At 35.0% G+C, this 22,566-nt stretch overlaps 1 protein-coding gene across 4 annotated transcripts in view; it reads right to left on the reverse strand.

Moving 5' to 3' along the window:
- PLOD2 (procollagen-lysine,2-oxoglutarate 5-dioxygenase 2) overlaps positions 1-22,566 on the reverse strand; it is a 90,587-nt gene that overhangs the window by 52,419 nt on the left and 15,602 nt on the right. For all 4 annotated transcript variants that reach the window (XM_015131980.3, XM_015131979.3, XM_077994152.1 and 1 more), the window contains exon 2: positions 639-730. In XM_015131980.3, coding sequence (XP_014987466.2) covers positions 639-730 — 92 coding nt within the window. The remainder of the gene's footprint in view (positions 1-638; positions 731-22,566) is intronic.

A 22,566-nucleotide genomic window follows, 5' to 3' on the forward strand; every position in this document is an offset into this window, starting at 1 on the left:
AACGCTCCCAAATTCCTCTAAATGAAAACAAACGAACCAAAAAAAAAAAAAAGAGAGAAAATTCTCAATAGACAGACAAGGCACCCTCTTCACATTTATGTTTCTAATTCTCTGTAAACAAACAATCATCCTATGATAGCAAAGTCCATTACAGAAAAAATTATTCAGTGAAAAAAACCCTGCCAAATCTTATTAACATTGTATTTGTATATGACCTGCCAGAAAAAAATTATATATATGCAAATACATATTAACATTTTTTTTGCTGTTTTATAGAACATATTTATACAAAGCATTGGCAAAAATTAAGAAATTATTGTTTAAGTGGCACAGTATTACTTTAATTATTACAGGTGCATAATAGCTGCATATTTATGGGGTACATGTGATATTTTGGCACAGGCATACAATGTGTAATGACCAAATCCGAATACTTTGGCTATCCCCTCACCTCAAGCATTTACCATTTATTTGTGTTAGGAAATATTAATAAGGCCAAAAACTATATGAACTAACAGCAATTATGTAACCAAATGCTATCTTCCTTGTGAGGACTACAGATTGTAGTGCTGTTATTATGAAAACTGTACTTTAGGCACACATTATAGGATCTTCAAAGGTTAAAGGATATACCATACCTTCACAGTATAATTGAAATATTTGGCTGACTGCATAAATCGATGGAATCCATCACTTTCTTTCGTTGCTACAGTTATGACTAATAATTTATCTGCAAAGACAAAAGGAAACACAAGAAGATTTACCAAGAGATCAAATGCTCACATTTTACAACTCACTACAATAATCAGAGACCTCACTAAACCCATGGGAATATTCTGGTTTGTTGATCTATACAAGACTAAACAAAGAGCTGTTGAAACAACAGATGATTCAAATTGGTTGTATTACTGACAAATGATGAACCTTCAAATGACAGTTATTTCAATGCAAAAAAAGTACACCGATGATTAAGAAAAAGCATGCCATCAATAGAGTATTTCAACACTGAGAAAAACTTCCATAAAATGAACATTTTTTATAATCCATAATGATTAAGATTCTCTGACATTATCTAATTAACAAACTTCACCATCATCTATAAATCATTCCTGATTTATGACATCAGCAAGGATATCAGCAAATTATATTCATCAAAATAATGACATATACAAAAAACAATACAACCATTAAATCTGATCCCAATTTTCTAAAATAAATTGTGACGACTGGGAGCAAATATTTAAAAACAAAATCTTAATTTTTTTCTACTATTCGAGATTGCTTTTTTATGAAAATTCTTATAAGCAACAACATTATTTATTGTGTTCTGGTTTATCTTTAAAGAATAAATGAAATCAAAATAACCACTGCCCTAGTAAATACACAACTGTTAACGACCATTTTATAATGAATTATTATTTTCAGTCCCACATAACACTTTTCAGTAGAAGTAGACAGAGTTAAGGAATTGTCTCAAAACACCTACAATAAGCTACTACAGATAATGATTATTATTAATAGGAAAAGGTATGTTGGAAAATGTACAAAAGAAACAAGTGCATCAACAAATGCCAAAAGGGCTGGAACAGTTTTTTTGTTGTTGTTGTTGTTGTTGTTTTTGTTTTAACTAAAGATTTAGAAGGACCCACACTCTAAGAAAGCAAATCTAACATCTTTTCAATATTCTCTGAGTAACATCATTTGTTTCTCACTTGCACTCTATTTATAAGAAAACAATACAGGTTTTGAGTATCCCCTAAGCAATAATCACCAAACATGGCAATAATGCATTATAAAAATTACAGCAGATGAACCAATGTACTTATCCATCAAATTTTGAAAATAACTACAATAAAATATAAATCAGTACAATATACAAAGAAATACTAAATTCAAACATTCATTAGTCAACCAAAAAAAAAAAAAAATTCCATGAAGATAAACATCAACAGTCTTGGATTTTTTTCTAAGAAAAAGGTATTTCCTGGCCAGGCACAGTAGCTCATGCCTGTAATCACGGCACTTTGGGAGGCCGAGGTGAGCAGATCACTTGAGGGCAGCAGTTTGAGACCAGCCTGGCCAACATGGTGAAACCTCGTCTCTACTAAAAACACAAAAATTAGTCGGGTATGGTGGCACACACTTGTAATCCCAGCTACTCAAGAGGCTGAGACAGGAGAATCGCTCGAACTCGGGAGGCAGAGATGGCAGTGAGCCAAGATCACATGTCTGCACTCCAGTCTGGGTGATCAGGCCCAAGTAAATATATCTTAAGAATATTTTTTAAAATCAACTATTTAAAAAAATTTTCGTTTATAAAGTTTCCAACAGAGCTTAACTGATTATGAAAATTTAACATTATTCAGAATAAATTTCAAAATAGGGAATACCACATTTTATTTTATAAGAACAAAGAGGCTTTTAAAGTCTATCTGTAATAAAATTACTCTATTTAAAGTTACATTTCTTACTTAAATTCTTCTATATAAATCATAAGAATTAACTACAAGTTTCGGGTTTTACTGGATGAATTTTCACACTTACAATTCCAGCATAAAGTTAACAGCAAGGATTTCATCATCCTTAGTAGGAAAAGTAAAGTTGGCCAGACCCTTGAGTAGACAAAAATGTTACCAAATCCAATGACTCAGAAGGCAAAGCTTACTCATGTGTAGTCTGACCATGTCTAGCAATCCTATGCCAAATAAGAACTCCTACTGTTTCAGTACTGTTGCTCTTTATAAATAACCTAAACCAAATCACAAATACGTAATTTTGTTAAAGAAAGGTCTGGTTAGTAACATTACACATGAACAGCTGTTTCCTCTAACTTGCTATTCAGTATCATCATGACTGCAATAAGAAATAAATCTTAGTTGGAGAAAAAAAAAAAAAAACAATAGTGTTGACATGTATCACCTACATGCTTTTATCAACCAATTCAAAAATTCAACCATCTCACCATTTATGAAGTATTATTGTTAGAAAATGTAACCTAAACAGGATACATACTTTTCGGATTTCACTACCATTTACACTACAAATTTACCAGAAATAAAGAGACAAAGATATGGTGACAGGAAAGAGATGTCAGCAATAAAATTCAGAACATGAAAAATTCTATAGGACAAATGACTTATGCAATCGATGGCAAAAGGCACAAAAGGGAAGGGAAATATACAGAATATTAACATAAGAGACATTTCAAACAAATGTTAGTCATGGCCCTGAGTTCGGACCTGATTTGTAAAAACTATAAAAAAGCATTTGTGAGAAAATTAGAGAAATTTGAATACTAATTAGATATTTGGTGATATTGAGAAATTAGTTAACTTTTTAGCCTGCTAATTTCATTTACTTTTTTTAAAAAAAAGAGTCCTTATAATTTAGAGACACATACTGAAGTAATATCCAATCAAATGATATCGTGCCTACAATGTGTTTTAAAGTTAATTCGGGTAGACAGATTAAAACAAGACTGGTCATATGTGATAAATACTGAAACTGCATTTTTTGTATGTTTAAAAATCCCTATAATTATTATTTTTCCATCTATTCATTCATTTACTTATTGAGTCAACACATATTTTCCAAGTCCCTTGTTCAGTTACTCACTGTTGCACACAAACACAAAATTCAGTGTTAAAAAATATAAAACTTTATTTTCGTATGGTTCTACAATATGAGCTCAGCTGAATAGTTATTGTTTTTATTATTTCTTTAAATTTCATTTTAGATTCAGAGGATACAGGTGTATGTTTGTTACATGGGTACATTGCATATTGGTAAGGATTTCGCTTCTAGTATATCCATTACCCACATAGTGAACACTGTACCCAACAGGTAACTTTTCAATCCTCTCCCAACCTCCCCCTTTTTGGAGTCCCCAGTGTCTATTTTTTCCATCTTTATGTCCATGTGTACCCATTGTTTAGCTCCCACTTATAAGTGAGAACATGTGGTATTTGGTTTTCTAAGTTAGCTCACATAGGATAATGGCCTCCAGCTCCATTCATCCTACTGCAAAGGACATGATTTTATTCTTTCTTGTAGCTGTGTCATATCCCATGGTCTATATATATCATATTTCACATTTTCTCTACCCAGTCAACTACTGGTGGACTTTTAGGTTGGCTCCATGACTTTGTTGTTGTGAACAGTGCTGCAATAAGCTTATGAGTATAGGTGTCTTTTTTATATAATGACTTCTTTCCCTTTGAGTAGATACCCAGTATTGGGATGGCTGAAGAGATATTTCTCCAAAGAAGAAATACAAGTGGCCAAGAAATACATGAACAAATGTTCAACATCACTAATTAGCAGAGAAGTGAAAATCAAAACCACAATGAGATACCATTTCACAGCAGTCAGAATGGCTATTGTTAACAGGTCAAAAAACAACAGATGTCAGCACGGATGCAAAGAAAAGGGAACGCTTACACATTGTTTGTGGGAATGTAAATTAGTTCAACCTCCATGGAAAATAGTATGGAAAGTTATCAAATAACTAAAAATACAGAATTCCTATAAAGACAGAGTACAACTTTAGGCAAAATCTCTAAACTTCCAATCAAAAAAAATGATAGAAAATTCTGCAATGTGAATCTTTTAGCAGACTGAATCATCTAAGGATAATGAAACATACAATATACAGAGTTCTTTAACCAAACAATATTATAATTTAAATAACTATAATTAATACCTTTTCCAATCCACCCTCCACCAGCCAAATGAATGATGAAGTGAGATGACTGAGGAATGGTGCTTCAATAACAGGCACCCGCCATCCACTGCTACCACCAATCTATAACAGCAACAGCTATCTCTTTTTCTTGGTTTCAGCAAGATACCTGGCACCATGATGTTAAAAAAACAAGCAAATGGAAGCTCATCAGTAGCCAAATGTAACCTCTATTGCCACCTTCAGACTCTATTAGACAACAGATCAATACAGTTTCCATGCATAAGAAACAGGTGATGCATCTATACAGTGTGGTAGATTTGAACAACCACTTACCAAATGAAAACCAGTGGCAGACTATGTAATCATCTTTACATAATCCTCCAAAATGCCTAACATTACAGTAAGATTTAATAAATATTTGTTAAATGGTTATTTTTCTCCGTCTGAAAATTCAGATGAATTTATAATTTCTCCAAAAATCAAGAGGTCAATTTGCTTAGAAAGGCTAAAACATGCTATGTCCTCAAAGGTCTGGAAGAAAAAAAAAAATGCATTGTTGGAGTCATTTTTTTCTCCAAATAGCTGTTGATATTGGAACAGAATTTACCAATATTCAGTAGTGACACAATTTTACTATTTAAAAACAAACCATGGTTTCAAAACAGAAACTGTTTTTGCTAATATATCATGTCACCAAATGCTAAAGCAGCTTATAAAATCCATCTGAAATCCATTTTTTTTTTTTGAGACGGAGTCTCAGTGGTGCTAAAATCCGTTTTCTTAATGAGGGCATCACAGTTAAGTAACTCAGCACTAGCCCAGCTGCCTTTTATCCATATCTTCTCAAGTAACTTTAAACACAGTTCTTAATTTTAAACTGGCAACAATAAAAAACAAATTATTGTGTCACAGAAGTAACAGGGAGTACACTGTTCTCATTCTACTACTAACTGATTTTATGACTGGACGCATCTTTTATCTGTAAAGTAGAAAGTTTCTCAATTTTCTACTAAAGAAAAATGTTTTCGTAGTAAAAGTTAGCATATGTTTCCTTTGAGTATTCAAAGGAAGCATGGGCAAGATAGATTGTAGCTGATGTGCAAAACTCACCAAGTTATAACTCCCATCCCTTTCTCTACCAGAGATGCTACACAGATTGTTTTTAAAAACTATGGAAAAACAGTCGTGAAACTGTTTATTCAAACAGTTCAGCAAGTAACTCTAGATAGGCCTTCTCAAATCTTTACATTCCTCTCCATCTCCCAGCAAGCTATAATAACTCTAACTCAAGTTATAATCAGCACTAGCTCAGGCTTCTCCAATCGCCTCTTAAGCCAACTTTGTACATTCTAAACCTTTGTTTACAAAGCAGCCAGGGTGATCATTTCAAAATAGTTAGATATCTGATCATGTCACTTCATTGGTAAATACCCTCTTAGGATAGTAGAGAAACTCCATTACTACAATGTGGCCCTAGGTTACTTCTCTCCAGTCTCATCCACTTTCTCTCTCCCCTTTGTTCTCTCTTCTTCAACCACGTTGGCTTGTGTTTTAGTTTCTAATAATGTCTGCACCCTCCCATTCAAAGAGAAGAGCCTTTTCAAGACCATTATCTAATACTCCTCCCTGACATCTTGATGTGGCCACTGCCCAGGCAAACTTGAGATTCTTACACATATACTATTTCCTTAGAGAGACCCTCTCTGACCTACCAGAATAGGTCAGTACCCATAAAATTTTTCACTGCACTTTCTAACTCTCTTTCAGGACACTCACCACAAATTGTAATTACATATTAATTTGCATAATCTCAAATTATGAATACTCTCAAATTATGTGAGATTAAAGTTTCTCTCTCCAACGAGACTATAAGTTACAGAAAGGCAGAGAACATTCTTTTGCTCACAGTTTGACCCCCAGAGCTTATCACAATATTAAGCACACAGTAGGTTCTTCAAAAACATTTCAGAATGAGTAGACTCAGGGGCAAGTAATATCATATGTCTTGCACGTACGTGTGCATAAAATAATTTAACAAAATCCCTATGTAGTTAGCATAATCATCTCAAATTCACAGGTGAAGAAGGTACAGCTCCTCTCAACTTAGCCAAAGCCACCTAACAAATTACTAGTAGGGCCAGAAGGAGAACTTCAGAGTTACTCCTCAATGTCATGTGGCCTCCCTTGGTGACAACAGGTTAAGGGCTGAAGCAATCTTTGAGTTTTACTATGTTCAGAAAAGAGATAGCAACTTAAGACTTCTATCCTTAGAAAGATCTGCTTGTAAGGTTGGTCCTTGGCAGGCATCTGAAAAGTTGGATTCCATATGGTTTCCAGATGGTTTTCCAATGGGAAGGGTTCCCATCATTCCTAGATAAGATGGCTCACTATGGCTAAATTATACAAACAACGTGGTTTATGCTGAACATCTGCCTTCCTTCTGGGTGCTTGAAATTTTGGTACAGAGGCTGCCTATGTGACCATTCCCCAGAAAAGCTATGGGCACTGAATCTCTAATGAGCTTTCATAGTAGGTAAACATTTCAACATTTCACACATGTTGTCACAACTAGTTAGCTGCTTGGAGAATTAAGCACATCTTCTGTGACTTAACTGGAAAATAACTGTTAGAAGCTTATTCCTGTTTTCCCTGGACCTCACCCATGTGCTTTTTCTCATTGCTGATTTTGCTTTGTATCCTTTCAGAGTAATAAGTCATAGACATGAGTACAACTATATGCCGAATCCTGTAGGTCCTCCTGGTGAATCACTGAACCCGCAGGATAAGTCTTGGGGATGTCTGACATAATATCCTAGCTACAGTCAGGAAGTCTTATCTGAAAGAGGTACTATGGGGATAGTGCGTTATGCTGTGTTCTGTACTCAGAGGCCAAGCTAGAGAGACACAAAAATGACTCCAAATGGACTCCAGAAAATAAGTATTTGGTACATAAAGCAATTATACCCTGCTCTTCCACTGACTGAAAGTCATTTCCTTTAACGTAAATTATGACCTCAGGGTCAGTCTAGCAAAGCCCGCTTCTTTCATGAAGGAGGAAACCATAATCTAAAGAGAAAACAAGACTTGTCCAGGATCCTGCAGTTAAGTGGTAACCAATCTAAGATAACTTGGGATTCACAATTACTAAAAAACTTGGTTTTCCTAGATTTTATTGCACAATTTTGTTGCTTTGTTAAGTATTGAGTCACCAAAAACTATGACAAACTGAAGCCATGCAGTCTAATTTTATTTTGTGGAATTGTTGAAGATAATTAATTTTATTTGGCAGAATTGTTGAAAAAAATTCAAGACAAAAATTCCTCAAGGGTAATTCATGTCACAATTTCAACAAGAAAAAAAAGAAACCTAAAAAGGATGTGTCAAGAGATATCCAATGATTTCCTACCATTTTTGTAGAAAAAGAGGGTCAATGGAATGCTTAAAGAAAAAAGTCACTTCCAACCTCTAACACTACATACAAGGCATCTTCACACACATCAGCTTTCAGATGGATGCCTGGGCTTCCACAGCCCACTCTGGACAATGAACAGACAAACCACAACTTAAGAGAAGTGCTGAAAAGTAGAGGGTAGTATGCAGAATGACTCACCATCCCAGTATGCCCAGGGCTGAGGAGATTCCAGAAATACAGGGCTTTCAGTTTTAAAACTGGAAAAAGTCCTAGGCAAACTGGAATGAGTTGGTCACCATAGCAGTATGTGCAGTGGGATGGAGAGGGCAAGTATTGCCAGTTATTTACAGAAAGGCTGTAAGACAAATGGTCCTGGATAGGAGTCATGAAGTTAAAAATAAACTCTTCTAGAACCATAAGGTCCAACACTAACTAGATACCAAATGAAGAAGAATAGATCAAGACTTCCAGAGATAACAGGTATGTGAAAGACCAAGTGCACCGAGACCATCCCCATCCTTTATAAATACTTCAAACCAAGCCATGATATATCTTTATCATTTTTTGAAATAAAAATGTTATACATGCAAACATTAAGAACTTTTTATTTAGGTTTCCCAATCGTCCTTTTGGATACTCATGTTTTCCAGTGATATACCCACCTGTGAGCTTTTGTCTGTTAGGTAACCTAATAGTGAATGGATGACAAATTTCAAGACAGAACTCAAAGGAATATTATGATCAAGAATTTCTAGTAGTAGTTACTTTCAAAATGCTATGAAAGCTTCAAGACATTTTTTAAAAACATACAGATTATACTGCAAAAAATACCAAAAATAGTATATTTATGGTCAATAAAACTTGAATAAATATTAGACAAAGATCTGAATCTTAAAATAAAAGCCTGGCCGGGTCCAGTGGCTCACGCCTGCAATCCCAGCATTCTGGGAGGCCAAGGCGAGTGGATCACGAGGTCAGGAGATCAAGACCATCCTGGCTATGGTGAAACCTGGTCTCTACTAAAAATACAAAAAAATTGGCTGGGTGTGGTGGCTGGCACCTGTAGTCCCAGCTACTTGGGAAGCTGAGGCAGGAGAATAGCGTGAACCCAGGAGGCAGAGCTTACAGTGAGCGGAGAACGTGCCACTGCACTCCAGCCTGGGTGCCAGAGCAAGACTCCATCTCAAAAAAATAAAATAAAATAAAAGGCTCCAGTTTCCTAATATGAGGTGTAATTTTTAATATAAAACATTGTGGTCTGCTCTATAGCCATATTATAGCAACAACTGATCAAGAAAATTATGAGAAAATGTTGAAATAAATACAGTGACATTTAAATAAATTTACATTCTCACAATCTCGACAGTATCCATATACTTTAGAAAGTCATTAATATATACATATGAACCATATAATTTTTCCAATCTGTACAAAAAACCACTTTACTTAGAACTGCTTGTAATAACTCCCTTCAGTAAATCCCACAGGCCCTCATCACCCCTGTACTTCTCTACTTCTGCCTCTCAACAATTGTCCATGACCTAAAAGTTAAGAACTCAACCTAAACATAATAAGCAATTAAAAAAAGGGGGAGCTGCTCCTCCACATGTATGCCAATCCCTTCCCAGAAACACAGATGAAATGAATGGATTGCAGCCAAGGACTATACACTGAGTTTCAGCAAATTCTTTCCAGAGTTCAGAAGGGAAAAGTAAAATTCAAACAGCAAAGAATGATCACACACAGCAGGGAGGAGGTTCAATCAGAGTAAAACTTGATTTTAAGAAGTTGGGGAAAAAAGTGTGCTATGGGCCTTACTTGAATACAAACTCAAAAATGAGCCAATATGTGAGATGGCTGACCAAACCAAACAAACAAAAACAAAAGCTATCTTAACAGAAGTGATGATTACACTGCAATCTGTATAGCCCATCTGTGGAAACTGTAAGAACTTGGGATGCTAAATTAAGGTGAATTTTGACAAATAAGGAGTTTAACCAGTAGGTTCAGGGGTCTAGCAATCATATCATTATTGAATAGTTGAGAGACTGAGAATTTTTCTACATGAAAAAAAGAAAAGAAAGATTCACTACCTCCCCACCAACTCATTACATTTTTAGAGAAAGCAATACTAGATTTTCTCTAAATGATTTTAGTGGAAAGAACTGGCTGGGGTGGAGAGAGAGAAAGGAATTAATTGAGGAGTGCGGATTACGTATCAACACAAAGTATAATAAACAACATCCAAAATGAAAAGATTATCTTGGAAAAGCAGTATGTTTCCTATCTTTATAAAAATTAAAACAAAGAGTATAGGACCATTTTCCAAAATTTATGACTTGGAAAATACAATTGATCCCTTCAAACGTTATAAAAATATATACACTAGATATAATTTTAACGTCAAAGGAAAATGGATCTGTCCCTTCACAAATACAGTACTTTAATCTGTTGAATTCCAAGGGTTCAAAGGTTTCAGCAACCTCCACAAATGAATGAGAAACCTTCTTTGAGTGGGATGGGGTAACCCATCTGCTGGCCAAATGCTTTATTAGATGATATGAACTGCCTGCCAGAAATCTGGTACCAAGGTTACGTAGCTTGTTGAAACACATATGATCTGTTACTGTTTATTTCATATTTTACACAGACACTAAAAATATTTCCAATGCTTATATGAAAAGGGGATCAATAGTAAAGTTAGGAACCAGGACAAACAAGCACAGGCTGAGGTAATATATTCCTGCCAATTCGCATATGAATAAGGAGAGTTGCCCTGGAACAGAAAGCTTGAGTTAGACTTACGCTTAGGCAAGCCATGCTCTAAGAGAAAGTTGTAAGGGTGAGGTGCCTGAATCAAGATAACATTTTATTCTTCATAACGGAAAAAGAACAGCCTTTATGCACAAGTCTGCCAAAACGAAAGCAATGAAAATAAATGAATCAGGTACACAAAACTAAATGTAGACCTGATAAAGTGTGATGTGACTGAAACAGGAACAAAAATGGAGAGAAGACATAACTTTCATTTACCATCTTTAATTATAGTGAAATATTTGCTTACTTTACTCCACATGGCCATGAACACATTATAATGTGATTTTTATAACGAGATATCTTCCATTGTTATCTACCTTGCATAAAATAAGTACATTTAACTTGAGGAGCAGCTCATCCTCATACTGTCTTGAAAATTTATGGTATCAGTTTTGGCAGCTCAGAATCTTCCCCCAACAAGTTGCTAGTTCTCCACATTGTTCCACGAGTTGAAGTTGCGATATAAAAGATTACTAGAAAATTGAATCTGTATATTATATATTTTCAGTACATAAAATTAAATGATGATTTGATGAAGACAACTACAAATATCTTCTACAGAATTACCACAAGACTCCAAAAAAGTTTATTATTCACTTCATGTTGAAAACTGTCATAAATTCTCATCTTTATGTAAGGAGACATCTTTTTTTGGAGTATATCCCAGAAAATACAAAAAACATTCTAGCATCCACTGTGCCAAGCTGGAGATCTAAAACATGTATTTATATACATGGCTGATCTTTCCTTATTTGTAATTTAACTTTTGGACTAGGTGAAGTAGAAAGTGATAATCTTTACCAGACATTTAACTGACTTCCCCTCAGAAAATATCAATAATACTGGTTCTGATGTATGGTTTAAGAGATATTTTAATGCATGCACAAGTGAATACTTCTCATACATGTGCATACTCTCTATTCCACTCTGCATCTTTTTAAAAATTTTGTATTTCTTTGAGATATTTCCAAATAGAGTACAGACATATAATATTCTGTTGTATGAATGAACCATAATTTAACCAGCATGCTGGTAAAAATTTAGGCTGTTTCCATTCCACTGCTGCGCTAAAAAAATAAAAATTAAATATTAAAATGCTGCAATTGATAATGATGTTCACAAGTAATTTTCTTACATGTAAGATTGTATCTCTACAATAAATTCCAAGTAAACCTTGTGGGTTGAACATTTTCTCCCCATTTACCACTTATCTTTCAACTTCGTTTTGACTGTATTTTTCCCAGACAGAATTTTTATTTTTATGACTTTTAAAAATCAGCCATTAATTCTTACATCTTCTGGGTTTTGTTTCTCACACTTCAGAAATGTCTTCTACATGTTGCAATTATAAAATAATTATTCATATTTTCTTCCAGTACTTTTATAGTTTCATTTTTTACACTGATACCTTGTCATATGCTTAATGTTGAATAAATGAAATACTGAACCTGATAAGACTTTACTAATTCATATTACAGGTTGAGCATTCCTAGTCCAGAAATCCAAAATTCAAACTAAAACTTTTTGAGTGCTGAAAGACCACAAGTGTAAAATTCCACACCTGACCTAATGTGAGGAGGACAGTGAAAACGTTATTTCTTGCATAAAATTACTTAAAATATTATATAATATTGTCTTATATGTAAAAGGTATATATGAAACATACACGAATTTCATGTTGAGACTTGGGTCCCATCCCCAAGATATCTCATTATGTGTATATAAATACAGTAATGTGCCACATGATGGTCCCATCAATGATGAGCCACATATACAACACTGGTCCCATAATATTACAATGGAGCTGAAAAACTCCTATCATCTAGTGATATAGTAGCAGTCATAGCACAATGGGTTGCCTTTTTCATGTTTCGATATATTTAGATACACAAATACCACTGTGTGACAACTACCTAAATATTCAGTACAGTAACACTCCTTACAAGTTTGTAGTGGAGAAACAGTGTATACTATATTGTCTAGGTGTGGTAAGCTACACCATCTAGGTTTATATAGGTACACTCTATGATGTTTCTATAATGACAAAATCGCCTAATGACTCAATTCTCAGAAGGTATCTTTGTCATTATGCAAGATGATTGTATTCCAAAATCTGTAAAAATTGGAAATCTGAAACACTTCTGGTCCCAAGCATTTTGGATAAGGGATATCCAACCTGTATTCCAAACAATGAAGTGCTTTCGTTCCATTCTGAATTACCAAACTTATGATGAACTCACATGTTAATGCTTTAATGAGAAATACTATTTATTTCAACTATGATTCCAAGATGACCTGTGAGTTTTTAAAAAAGATGGAAATGACTAAAAGGTATTTTCTATATATCAAAGCATAAAAATTCTGAAAATAACAGGAAGATAATACAGCTCCATAATGTTGTTTCCAAATAATTGGCTTTATAACACCATTTTGATTCAGTAAGAAGCTCTATCTGCCACATTCACAAAAAGTCTCCTAAGACATAACGACCTCTGATTCAATTAGCTCCCACTGTTGAAGTGTGATACTCCCACCTCAGCCTCCTGAGTAGCTGGGACTACGGGTGCTCGCCACCAAACCCCACTAATAAATTTGTATTTCTGGTAGACACAGGGTTTTACTATGTTGGTCAGGCTGGTCTAGAACTCCTGGTCTTAAGTGATCTGCCTGCCTTGGGCTCCCAAAGTGCTGGGATTACAGACATGAGCCACAGTGCTGGCCCCAACTAGACCCTTAATCTCAGATATTCCCAGTCTGGAAACTGGCCTATCATGCCAATGTCCTTGCTCAGTGCTTTTCAAACATTAGCATAGACTAGAACAACTACCCAAAGCCTTGTAAAAACAGAGATTGCTGGGTCACACTCCAAGAGTTTCTGATTCAGTATACATGGGGAGCTCCTGGGGAATAAATTCCGAGTACCAGGCATTGTCATGAAGAGATGCAGACGACGCTCAACAGGAATCACACTAAAAAAAATACCATCCTAGGTATGCCAAATAATAAAAAATTGGTATTTCTGATTCTAGATAACAGCACAATGAGGAAGTTAAACAATGAAGGGCAACAATAAATCAGAGGAGGAAGAAATCAAGACAAGGTGAGGTAAAACCACAGGGGGAACAAACAGTTAAGTGGGTCTCAAAGACATGAGAAACACTGCTAGTCAGAAATGGAGAGGGATTCGTGTTTTCATTATTCAAAAGACAGGAAATGGTTAATTGCAAATTACCATTTAGAATTAAGAGCAGATAGCTGGAAGCCAAGATGGAGCAGATCACAGACCACAGAGGGCACAGCTGAAAGAATACTGGGTATATATGGGAAAGATGATACCACATGAGGTTTTGAGAAGAGAATTAACCAGGTGCCATAAGTTCACTAATTCCTTCAATGTTACTGTGTGCCTACTACATGCCACTGTTCTAGAGACTCAGCATTCAAGACTGGACAAGAGACCAAAAATAAGCTTCTGCCATCATGGAGTTTATATTCCAATACAGGGAGACAAAAAAAAAAAATTGCATTTAACTTTCACGGCTAAAGAGAAAGAACAAAGTGTCATAGAGTGTCACAGGGAGTCCTGAATGGGTTGCTATCTTGGATAACATAACCAAGTTTCACTGAGAGGGTGACCTGAAGCAAAGGAAGTGAGCTATGCAAATATCTGAGGGACATCTTTCCAGTAAAAGGAAACAACAAACACAGAGAATCTGACTGAGCTGGGTTCAGGCCTCATATATTAGCAGTGGAAGAAAAGGGAGGACAGTAGGCATCCAGAATGGCCAGAAGAGACTACGCAAGGGAAAATCAGATGAGTTCGGAAGTCAGAATGAATAGACTGTGCACGGTCTAGGAGGTCATTGTAAACACTCTGGTTTTTATTTCAAATGTAATAGCAAGCTAGTAGAGACTTCTGAGTAAAGAGATGACATAATAGCTACTAAAATAATAGTAATAACAATATAATAACAATGTCTACCATATAGATACTATTAACTCATTTAATCCAAGTACTACTGCTCTTCCAATATTACATTTAACTGTGTTGCCCAAATTTAAATATATAGTAAGTGGCAGAGCCCATATTTGAACCGAGAAAGACTAGCTCCAGAGGCTGTGCTCTTAACTGCTATGCAATACTGCGTCTCATAATCTGACTCAAGTTTAACAGGATTACCCTGGTTGCTATCACAGAAAGAGGCCAAGGACAAAATCAGGAAGTCTGTTGAAGAGTGTTTCAAACAGTGTTCTACGTTAGAGACCAGGTGACACAGACAAGGAACAGTAGTAGTAAAGGAGGTAAAAAGTCATCCATTTGAATATGTTTCTAAGGCAGACTAAAAATCATTGGTTGACAGATTAAATGGGGTTTGTGAAAAAGAGCAGTGAAGAAGGATTCCAAATTATTAATCTTAAAAGATGAGTCTCCTGCATCAATAAAATTATAAGAAAATGTTTAAAGTAGTGAAGGACTCCAAATTAACTCATAAAACTAACCTGAAAAGATGAGTCTGTTACACAAATAAAACTTTAAGAAAATGTTTAAAGTATCTTCTGTGACTTTCTAAACAATAAGAATTCTAAATGCCACATTCCCTATCCTGAAAGAACATAAATCTCTACAATTTATCTTGATAAATGCTCACCCCGGTAGTGTTATAAACGCCAACTATCAAACAACCTAAATGTTGGATTAAGGGTTTTATTATGATGCAGGAAAAAGATAATAACGCAGCTCATTCTAAAGTGTAAAGCTTTTCTGCACATCCAATATTTTACTGAGATTTCCACTGGACTTAATCTGAAATGAATATTCAGAGGATTTTCTCTCTTTTTCAAACCAGTTTGTAAAACAAAATCAAGCCAACAGTTACACATTCCTGTACAAATGCCATCACTTTAAGTCATTAGCAAGAAATTTATTACAAGGCTTAGAATATGTGCACTGAAACAGCACTAGGGAAGAAATATCAGCTGCTGGCAAAAAAAAAAAAAAAAAAAAAATGGTTGAAGAATGTCACTGTGTAAAAGCTGGTCCTTCCCTCCCTTCCTCCTTTTCTCTTTCCCCATCTCGTATACAGTCATATTCAACTAATTCCTAGCTACAACACATTAGAAACGAATGGTTCACCACCTGGTTCTTCAAGACTGCTCCACAAAAACACAGCAAGGCATTAATTAGTCATAAACGAGATGCATATTTAAAGTGGATGTTCATAAAATAGCACTCTTTTGAATGCAATTTATTCTCAGCAGTATAAATCCACACAGGGTCAGGATGCTCCAGTGCACTGGGTCAGGTTGTATCTGAAAGAGTCAATGGTTCATTTGGGGAATCTGTGTAGCAGGAAATAAGAATCCCCTTGCTGGAAAGCTGAGCCAGTGCTATATGGGGCCAGTTCTTATGACAATTCATCAAAAGTCCAGCCCCTCAAGATGCCTCTACATTACAGAGACAAACATAGAGACATTCCCATTTCTGAAAGGATTCATGACATTCCTCATCAGATAACTGCTCCCCAGTGAAGTCTGATTTCACTGTGACCTAGAAACAAGGGTAAGCATTCAGTGTTCTGTCAGCTTCAACAACCTCTCCCCAACAATCCTCACTTATTCTTAATTCCAGAATTTCTCAAAGTAGAAGGAACTCAATAATTTCATAAACTAGTATATAATTGGAAGTATACACAGCTCAAAGAATCTGAATTAAACTATACTATGTGTGCTTTTTCAGAAATACACAATACGCTTTAATAAAGAATAGGATCAGTTTCTAAAAATTCACAAACTACTCACTGCATTTTTAGTCATAAAGCATTCCCGTCAATTAAACCATGGTGCCTTTCAACTTTCTCTAAACATTTTCTATTAATGATGGTAATAATGCAAATCATTCTGTAAAATGTGATAATTAAGCAAAGAATACCAAACAAATATAACCTCTTCTTGAGGACTCATGATCACTTTCCATACTTTCCAATGATAGGGTACTTCCCCAGAACATCCAAATCTACAGAGCTGTTTATTCCTATAATAAGTGGCCCCAGACACAATGTTTTTCACATGCTGCTTCTGACCTTTAATTTCTTGGCCTCCATTTTAATGTCTGAGTGTCCACGTACCTGCTCTGTCAAAAACACAACATGTTTCTTCATTTACTGCCCCCAATAAGTTTTATTATGAGGTTTTACTAAGTTTTATTATGTACTCTCAGTACATAATAAACTAGATAAATAATAAATTAGATAATTTAATACACAGTATGAACAAATGAGTTCTCTAATGGCTTTCCTACCTTTAATTATAAGTAACATAAATGGCTGGATTAATTACAGCCAAAAAAGTACAAAGTTAACTACATTAAAATTTAAACTGCTGTATTTTATTACTACATTAACTCTTCTGTGATTTATCTTGTAGTTTACTTAAACTGCATACATTCCCCACATGCAGTTTACAAAATGGATCTAACACTGAGGAAGTTCTCATTTTTATTGAAAGAAAAGTTAGAACAGGGACAGTTGGAAATTTCAGATTGAGATGGGGAAACACATCCCCCACCTCGGGAGAAGTTCGTGTTCCTCAACCACAGATTTAACCCCTGACTCCACACCACATTTGAGCCCTGCAAATACTCCTCAATGGGATTTCATCTTTATTCTTTCCACAGGTACTGACATTCGCTGTTCATCAGGCACTGTGCTACATGTTGGAGATATAATGGTAAACAAAGTAAATGCTGGAATTGAAGAGAATGTAAACCTCATGTATCCCCGAATCCTACTTGATACATAGTAGGCACTCAATAAATATGTTTGGAAGGAAGGAAGTCACTCAATAAACATTTTTGGAAAAATCAATCCCTGTCGTCATGGGTCTTACAATACAGTTGTGACGGGAGAGAGTAGCAAATAATTCCACAAACAATTTAAAGTGGAAACTGCAGTAAATACTAAGAATAAGTTCAAAAACAAAAAGAGGGTGAAAGGTTTTAACAGAGGAAGTTATTTTAAATTGGAAGTTTATGAAAAAAATTGTGAGGAATTCACACTAAAACTGAGGACACATGAGTTCACCAGGTGAAGAAATGTGTGTAACAGGGGAACGGGATTCAACATTCTCCATTCTAACTCCCAGAGAGTTAGAATATTGGTAAAAACATCATCTACTGTATCATTAACCAAAGGTTCCTGTAAGAAAACAATTGCCAAATTATAACTTTCAAAAAGATGAGAAAGTTTCCCTTGAAAGTACTTCCAAATAAACTACAAGTAAAGCTACTATCTACTGATATTTAATGTCCTTTATTAAAAGAAATTAATTTTTTTCTATTCAGATATTTGTCATCAAGAGAAATACTGCCTAAATTAATATGGATGCAGTGTTTTCTTTTTTAATAGAAATTTATGTAATCCAACAAGTTTTAAGTTAGCAAAATGGATCAGTGCCAAATTCACCCTCCAGCTGTATGAATCTACCCCTCCTGGTACTTCTGTCTACTGTTTTTCCACCTCTCTGCCTATTCATTCTCAGTCTGTCAGTTTTTCTTCCGTTACCTATTTCCAAAAACTAAGTGTGGTACATAGAAAAGTCATCAGGGATCTTTTTCCGGTTACGTGGTAGGTGTACTTTCATGTAAAGGTTGGTCAATAAAAACACTACAAACCTGAAACCTTTCATATTACAAGATTAATTGCCCACTGACCTAAATGGAAACTAGAGGCAGAGCAGGGTCTGTTCCAGGCAAATAAATCTCCAGTTCTTGCCCTTAAACAAAGTTGAAGCACACAAATATCCCAGTGCTTGCCTTTAACCATAATTTAAGTACAATAAACAACAAACAATAAAAGCTACATTGAAAATAAAGCTTTGTAATATACTGCCTAAGATTATAAGAAAGGGGCATTGTCAGCACATTCCAATCTCTTGTCAAACCAAATACACTTGATGCCTTGGTACAAACCAAAGCTGACTCAGGGACTCTTTGCAGCAGCACTGATCTTAGAGTCATGTAGCCAGATTTCCCTGCCATTTGTTCCCATCTCCCATGCTTTGGTTATAAAACAATTTCTGTAAACTGAAAAATCTGCTTCGAGCAGCTCTGTTATTTTTCAATGCTATCGGCTAACGTTTTGCAGAATGCTTTTTCCCAAACTCACGGCTCAGTGAATCACAGCAGCTATTTTGGCCTACTTCCTAGAGTTAAACACTCCGACTGCCCTTGTAAAAATATTTTTAGGGTCCTGTTTTCCACCACTAGCATTCTACTGAATAAACATTTAGATAACATTATAGACACAAAGAAGACTAAAAATTTTAATAGTAATTATCAAAATAAGAGTAAAACAGTCACCAGAGTCCCTCAAAGTTGTTCCAGTCTATGTAAACACGAGTGAGAATATTTTAAAAAATAGCATGTAGAGTATATACCCAATTTGTGTAAGACTTAAACAAATTGAAACTTCTAAGATGTAAAATTTTAAGAATAAAATTTGGAGTCATCCTTAACTCCTGTTTTTCTCTCACATTCTCCATCTAAGTTGACCACAAATTCTATCAGCATTACAGGATCCAACCTCTCTCCTAATCATCTTTTCTGTGACTTGTCTAAACCTGGGCACTATTCTCTTCTCCCTAGACTACTGAAATCATCTGTTAGAGAATCTCCCTGTATCTACCCTGGCCACTGTCTATCTCTCCTTTCTACTGGTCAGAATGATAAAGCTACAACTCTATCAATTCAGGGTCACAATGTACATAGTTTAGCAACTATATAATACAGCCACCCTTTAGAGAGGCTAAAGGGGAAAATGGGACTGAAATCAGCACGTATTACATTCACCAACCAAAAGTCCAGATAAGATAACCTCTTCTAATTCACACACATATCTTGCGTTTCTCCCCAAGTTTTTTTAAGGGTTTACCTCTTGTTCTCAATAAAATCCAAACTCCTTACCCTAGTGCAAACTCCAAGTACCTAAGCGATCTGGTCTTGACTGACAATCTGATCTCTTCCATCACTATACCCTCCTTGTCCCTACTGCAGGCACACTGTTCTCCTGGCTGCTCTGCAGACACATCAAACACATCCTCAGCCAAGAGCATTTATATCGTGGTCCCTGCTGCCTGTAACCCTCCTCTCTCAGAAAGCCTCCACCCTTCTATGCTCAAATTAATCAAAAATAAGAAGGCTCTCCTGAAAACAGTACCTATATTGGTATTCTTCAACCTAATCACTCTAATCTCATTTTATTTTTCTTTTTAAGATTTATACCTTCCCAATACATTTGTTTACTGTCCTTTCTAACTCCACTAGAATGTACACACCACTGATATGAATATGTAACTCACAGAGGAAACAGAAGTAGCAAAAAATATTTTAGCAAGTAAATAAATCACTATAAATTTAAGAAATTAAAAAGGAGGATAAAGAGAGACACAATTTTCCCTGAAAACCTTGAAGAAAGTATTTTGAAAAGTAATGCTTGCTAAGATTTCCATACCATTTTGTACACTGCTCATGGAAGTGAAAATTTATAAAACCTTCTGGAAATCAACTCCACAATATGTAACAAGATACAAAAAGAGTACATATCTTTTGATTTAAATATTTTGTTTCTTGAAATTTTCCTATAAAAATAGGTAAAAATGGAAACCAAAACCTATTTTCAATAATACCCCTAACAATATTATTTCTACTAGCGTCAAATGGCAAACAAGCTATATATTGAATAATAAGGTAATGGTTATAAAAATTATGGTATAATCCCATGACAGATATAAAAATGTTACTTAAAAATCATGGCTTGAAGAGTATTCAATGCCATGGGAAATGCTTAAAATATACTATTTCATAAATAAGACAAATACAAAACTGTGTCAGTATGCTTATCAATATGTATGTATATCCTGATTTTATAAAGAAAATATATGAAGATATACAAACAGAAAAAAATGAATACTATCACAGTGTTTTACATTGTTTACTAATTGATAGTGAGTTCATGGACAAATTTAAATTTATTCTTAACTATCTTTGTTTTCAGTTACAAGCAATTATTGTCATTGTAACCGAAAATACAACTCTTAAACGAAGTTACGCCATCTTCACTAGATCTACTATATCCTAGTTCTTACTGATTTCTACTGGTGCTTCAACATTTCTTATAGGAGCTCTGTCATTTCTTACCAGAGCTTTCAGAACAATTTAGATGAAAAATGTCATTTAAAGGGCTAAACAGACTACATCCTAAGCATATCATCAAAATAAATCCAGATTTCCCAAATATTTTTCTCTTCATCAAAATAAAAGCAAATGTTTTTAGCTGTATCATTTTAAACACACACATACAAAACCAAAAACTAAAACTGCCATGGTGGCATTATAACAGACATGTATCAGTTCTATTCCAGCCATTCCCAATCTAGTTTTGTCCGTGTGTTAATTTGAACACTAAGGTACATCTACTTAGCACCTGAAATTGTCACCGTGAGCAAAACAAATGAAATTTTAAAATAAATAAATACCACGTTACTTGGGGTGTCCCAACTCCAAATAATGTGAGGAAGATCAACATTCTAATTTGAATGCAAGATACTCCTCTGTAGATTTGTTCAGCAGGAGTTTCAGCCATAAGCTTAACTACCGTTACTGTTATGAGCAAAGAAACTACAAAAGTAAAAAACAATTACATAAAAACTAAACTTTCAAATAAAAATCATGAAACATAAATTTACAATTAGAAAGTACAATTACGGTAATCCACAAAGTTTTCTTTTGTACTTTTGTTATCATGAATTTTTAAAAGGCTGAGTCAAATTAAATCCTTCCTTCCTTAATGAGCCAGAATTATCATTGACATTCTTAAAATCCAGAAGCTGTGAGGAAGCCCCACTGTCTTTATCTCAGAAAAGTGACATTAGTCAGCCAAGAATTTACTGAAAGTTATAGGGTGCTGTATAAAATAAAAGCACTACTGAATAAGAAATGAATAACTATAAGTCAAACAAATATCATACAATTGTAATTAGGATTAAGTTGTACCATGCTGTCTCTTCCATAAAAGTTATGATCCACTGGCCTTAAAACAATAAGGATGGTGAAGGCACAATAAATTTTGATTACTTAGTTGCCTCTATTTCATAGTTTAGTTTATTTTTTCCCATGACTTTCTTAGAAATTGCTCTTCTTAAAAGCTGAGAAAGTATTCAACATGCTTAGAACTTTGTAATAGAGCTCCATGTTAAAAAGCATGTATTTCATGTAATGCTAAGCCCTTACTGGGTCCCTATTGTCAAAAACATCCATAAAATTTTAAAATAATTTAAAGCTTTGCCAAGCTTCAAGAAGAACAATTACTGATGAAAGTCATAAGAAAAATCAAATATTAAAGGTGCATTTCTCCAAGTTCTTTGGAGCTAAACATTTGGATGTAAATTATACCCCTCCTCCAAGATGTGTTCCTATGAGATCAGAAAAACAGATGGTCTCCCTACCACTTTTGGACATTTCCATTGGTAAGCATGGTCAGAAGGATATGGTTTACCCTACACCAGTGTTCTAGGGTCAATCTCACACTTTGTGGGAACTGGGAAGGAGGGTGGGTGGAGGGAGAGGGAAGGAGATGGAGGGAGAGAGAAAGAGAGACAG

Source organism: Macaca mulatta, chromosome 2 (genome assembly GCF_049350105.2).
Source record: "Macaca mulatta isolate MMU2019108-1 chromosome 2, T2T-MMU8v2.0, whole genome shotgun sequence".
NCBI lineage: Eukaryota > Metazoa > Chordata > Mammalia > Primates > Cercopithecidae > Macaca > Macaca mulatta.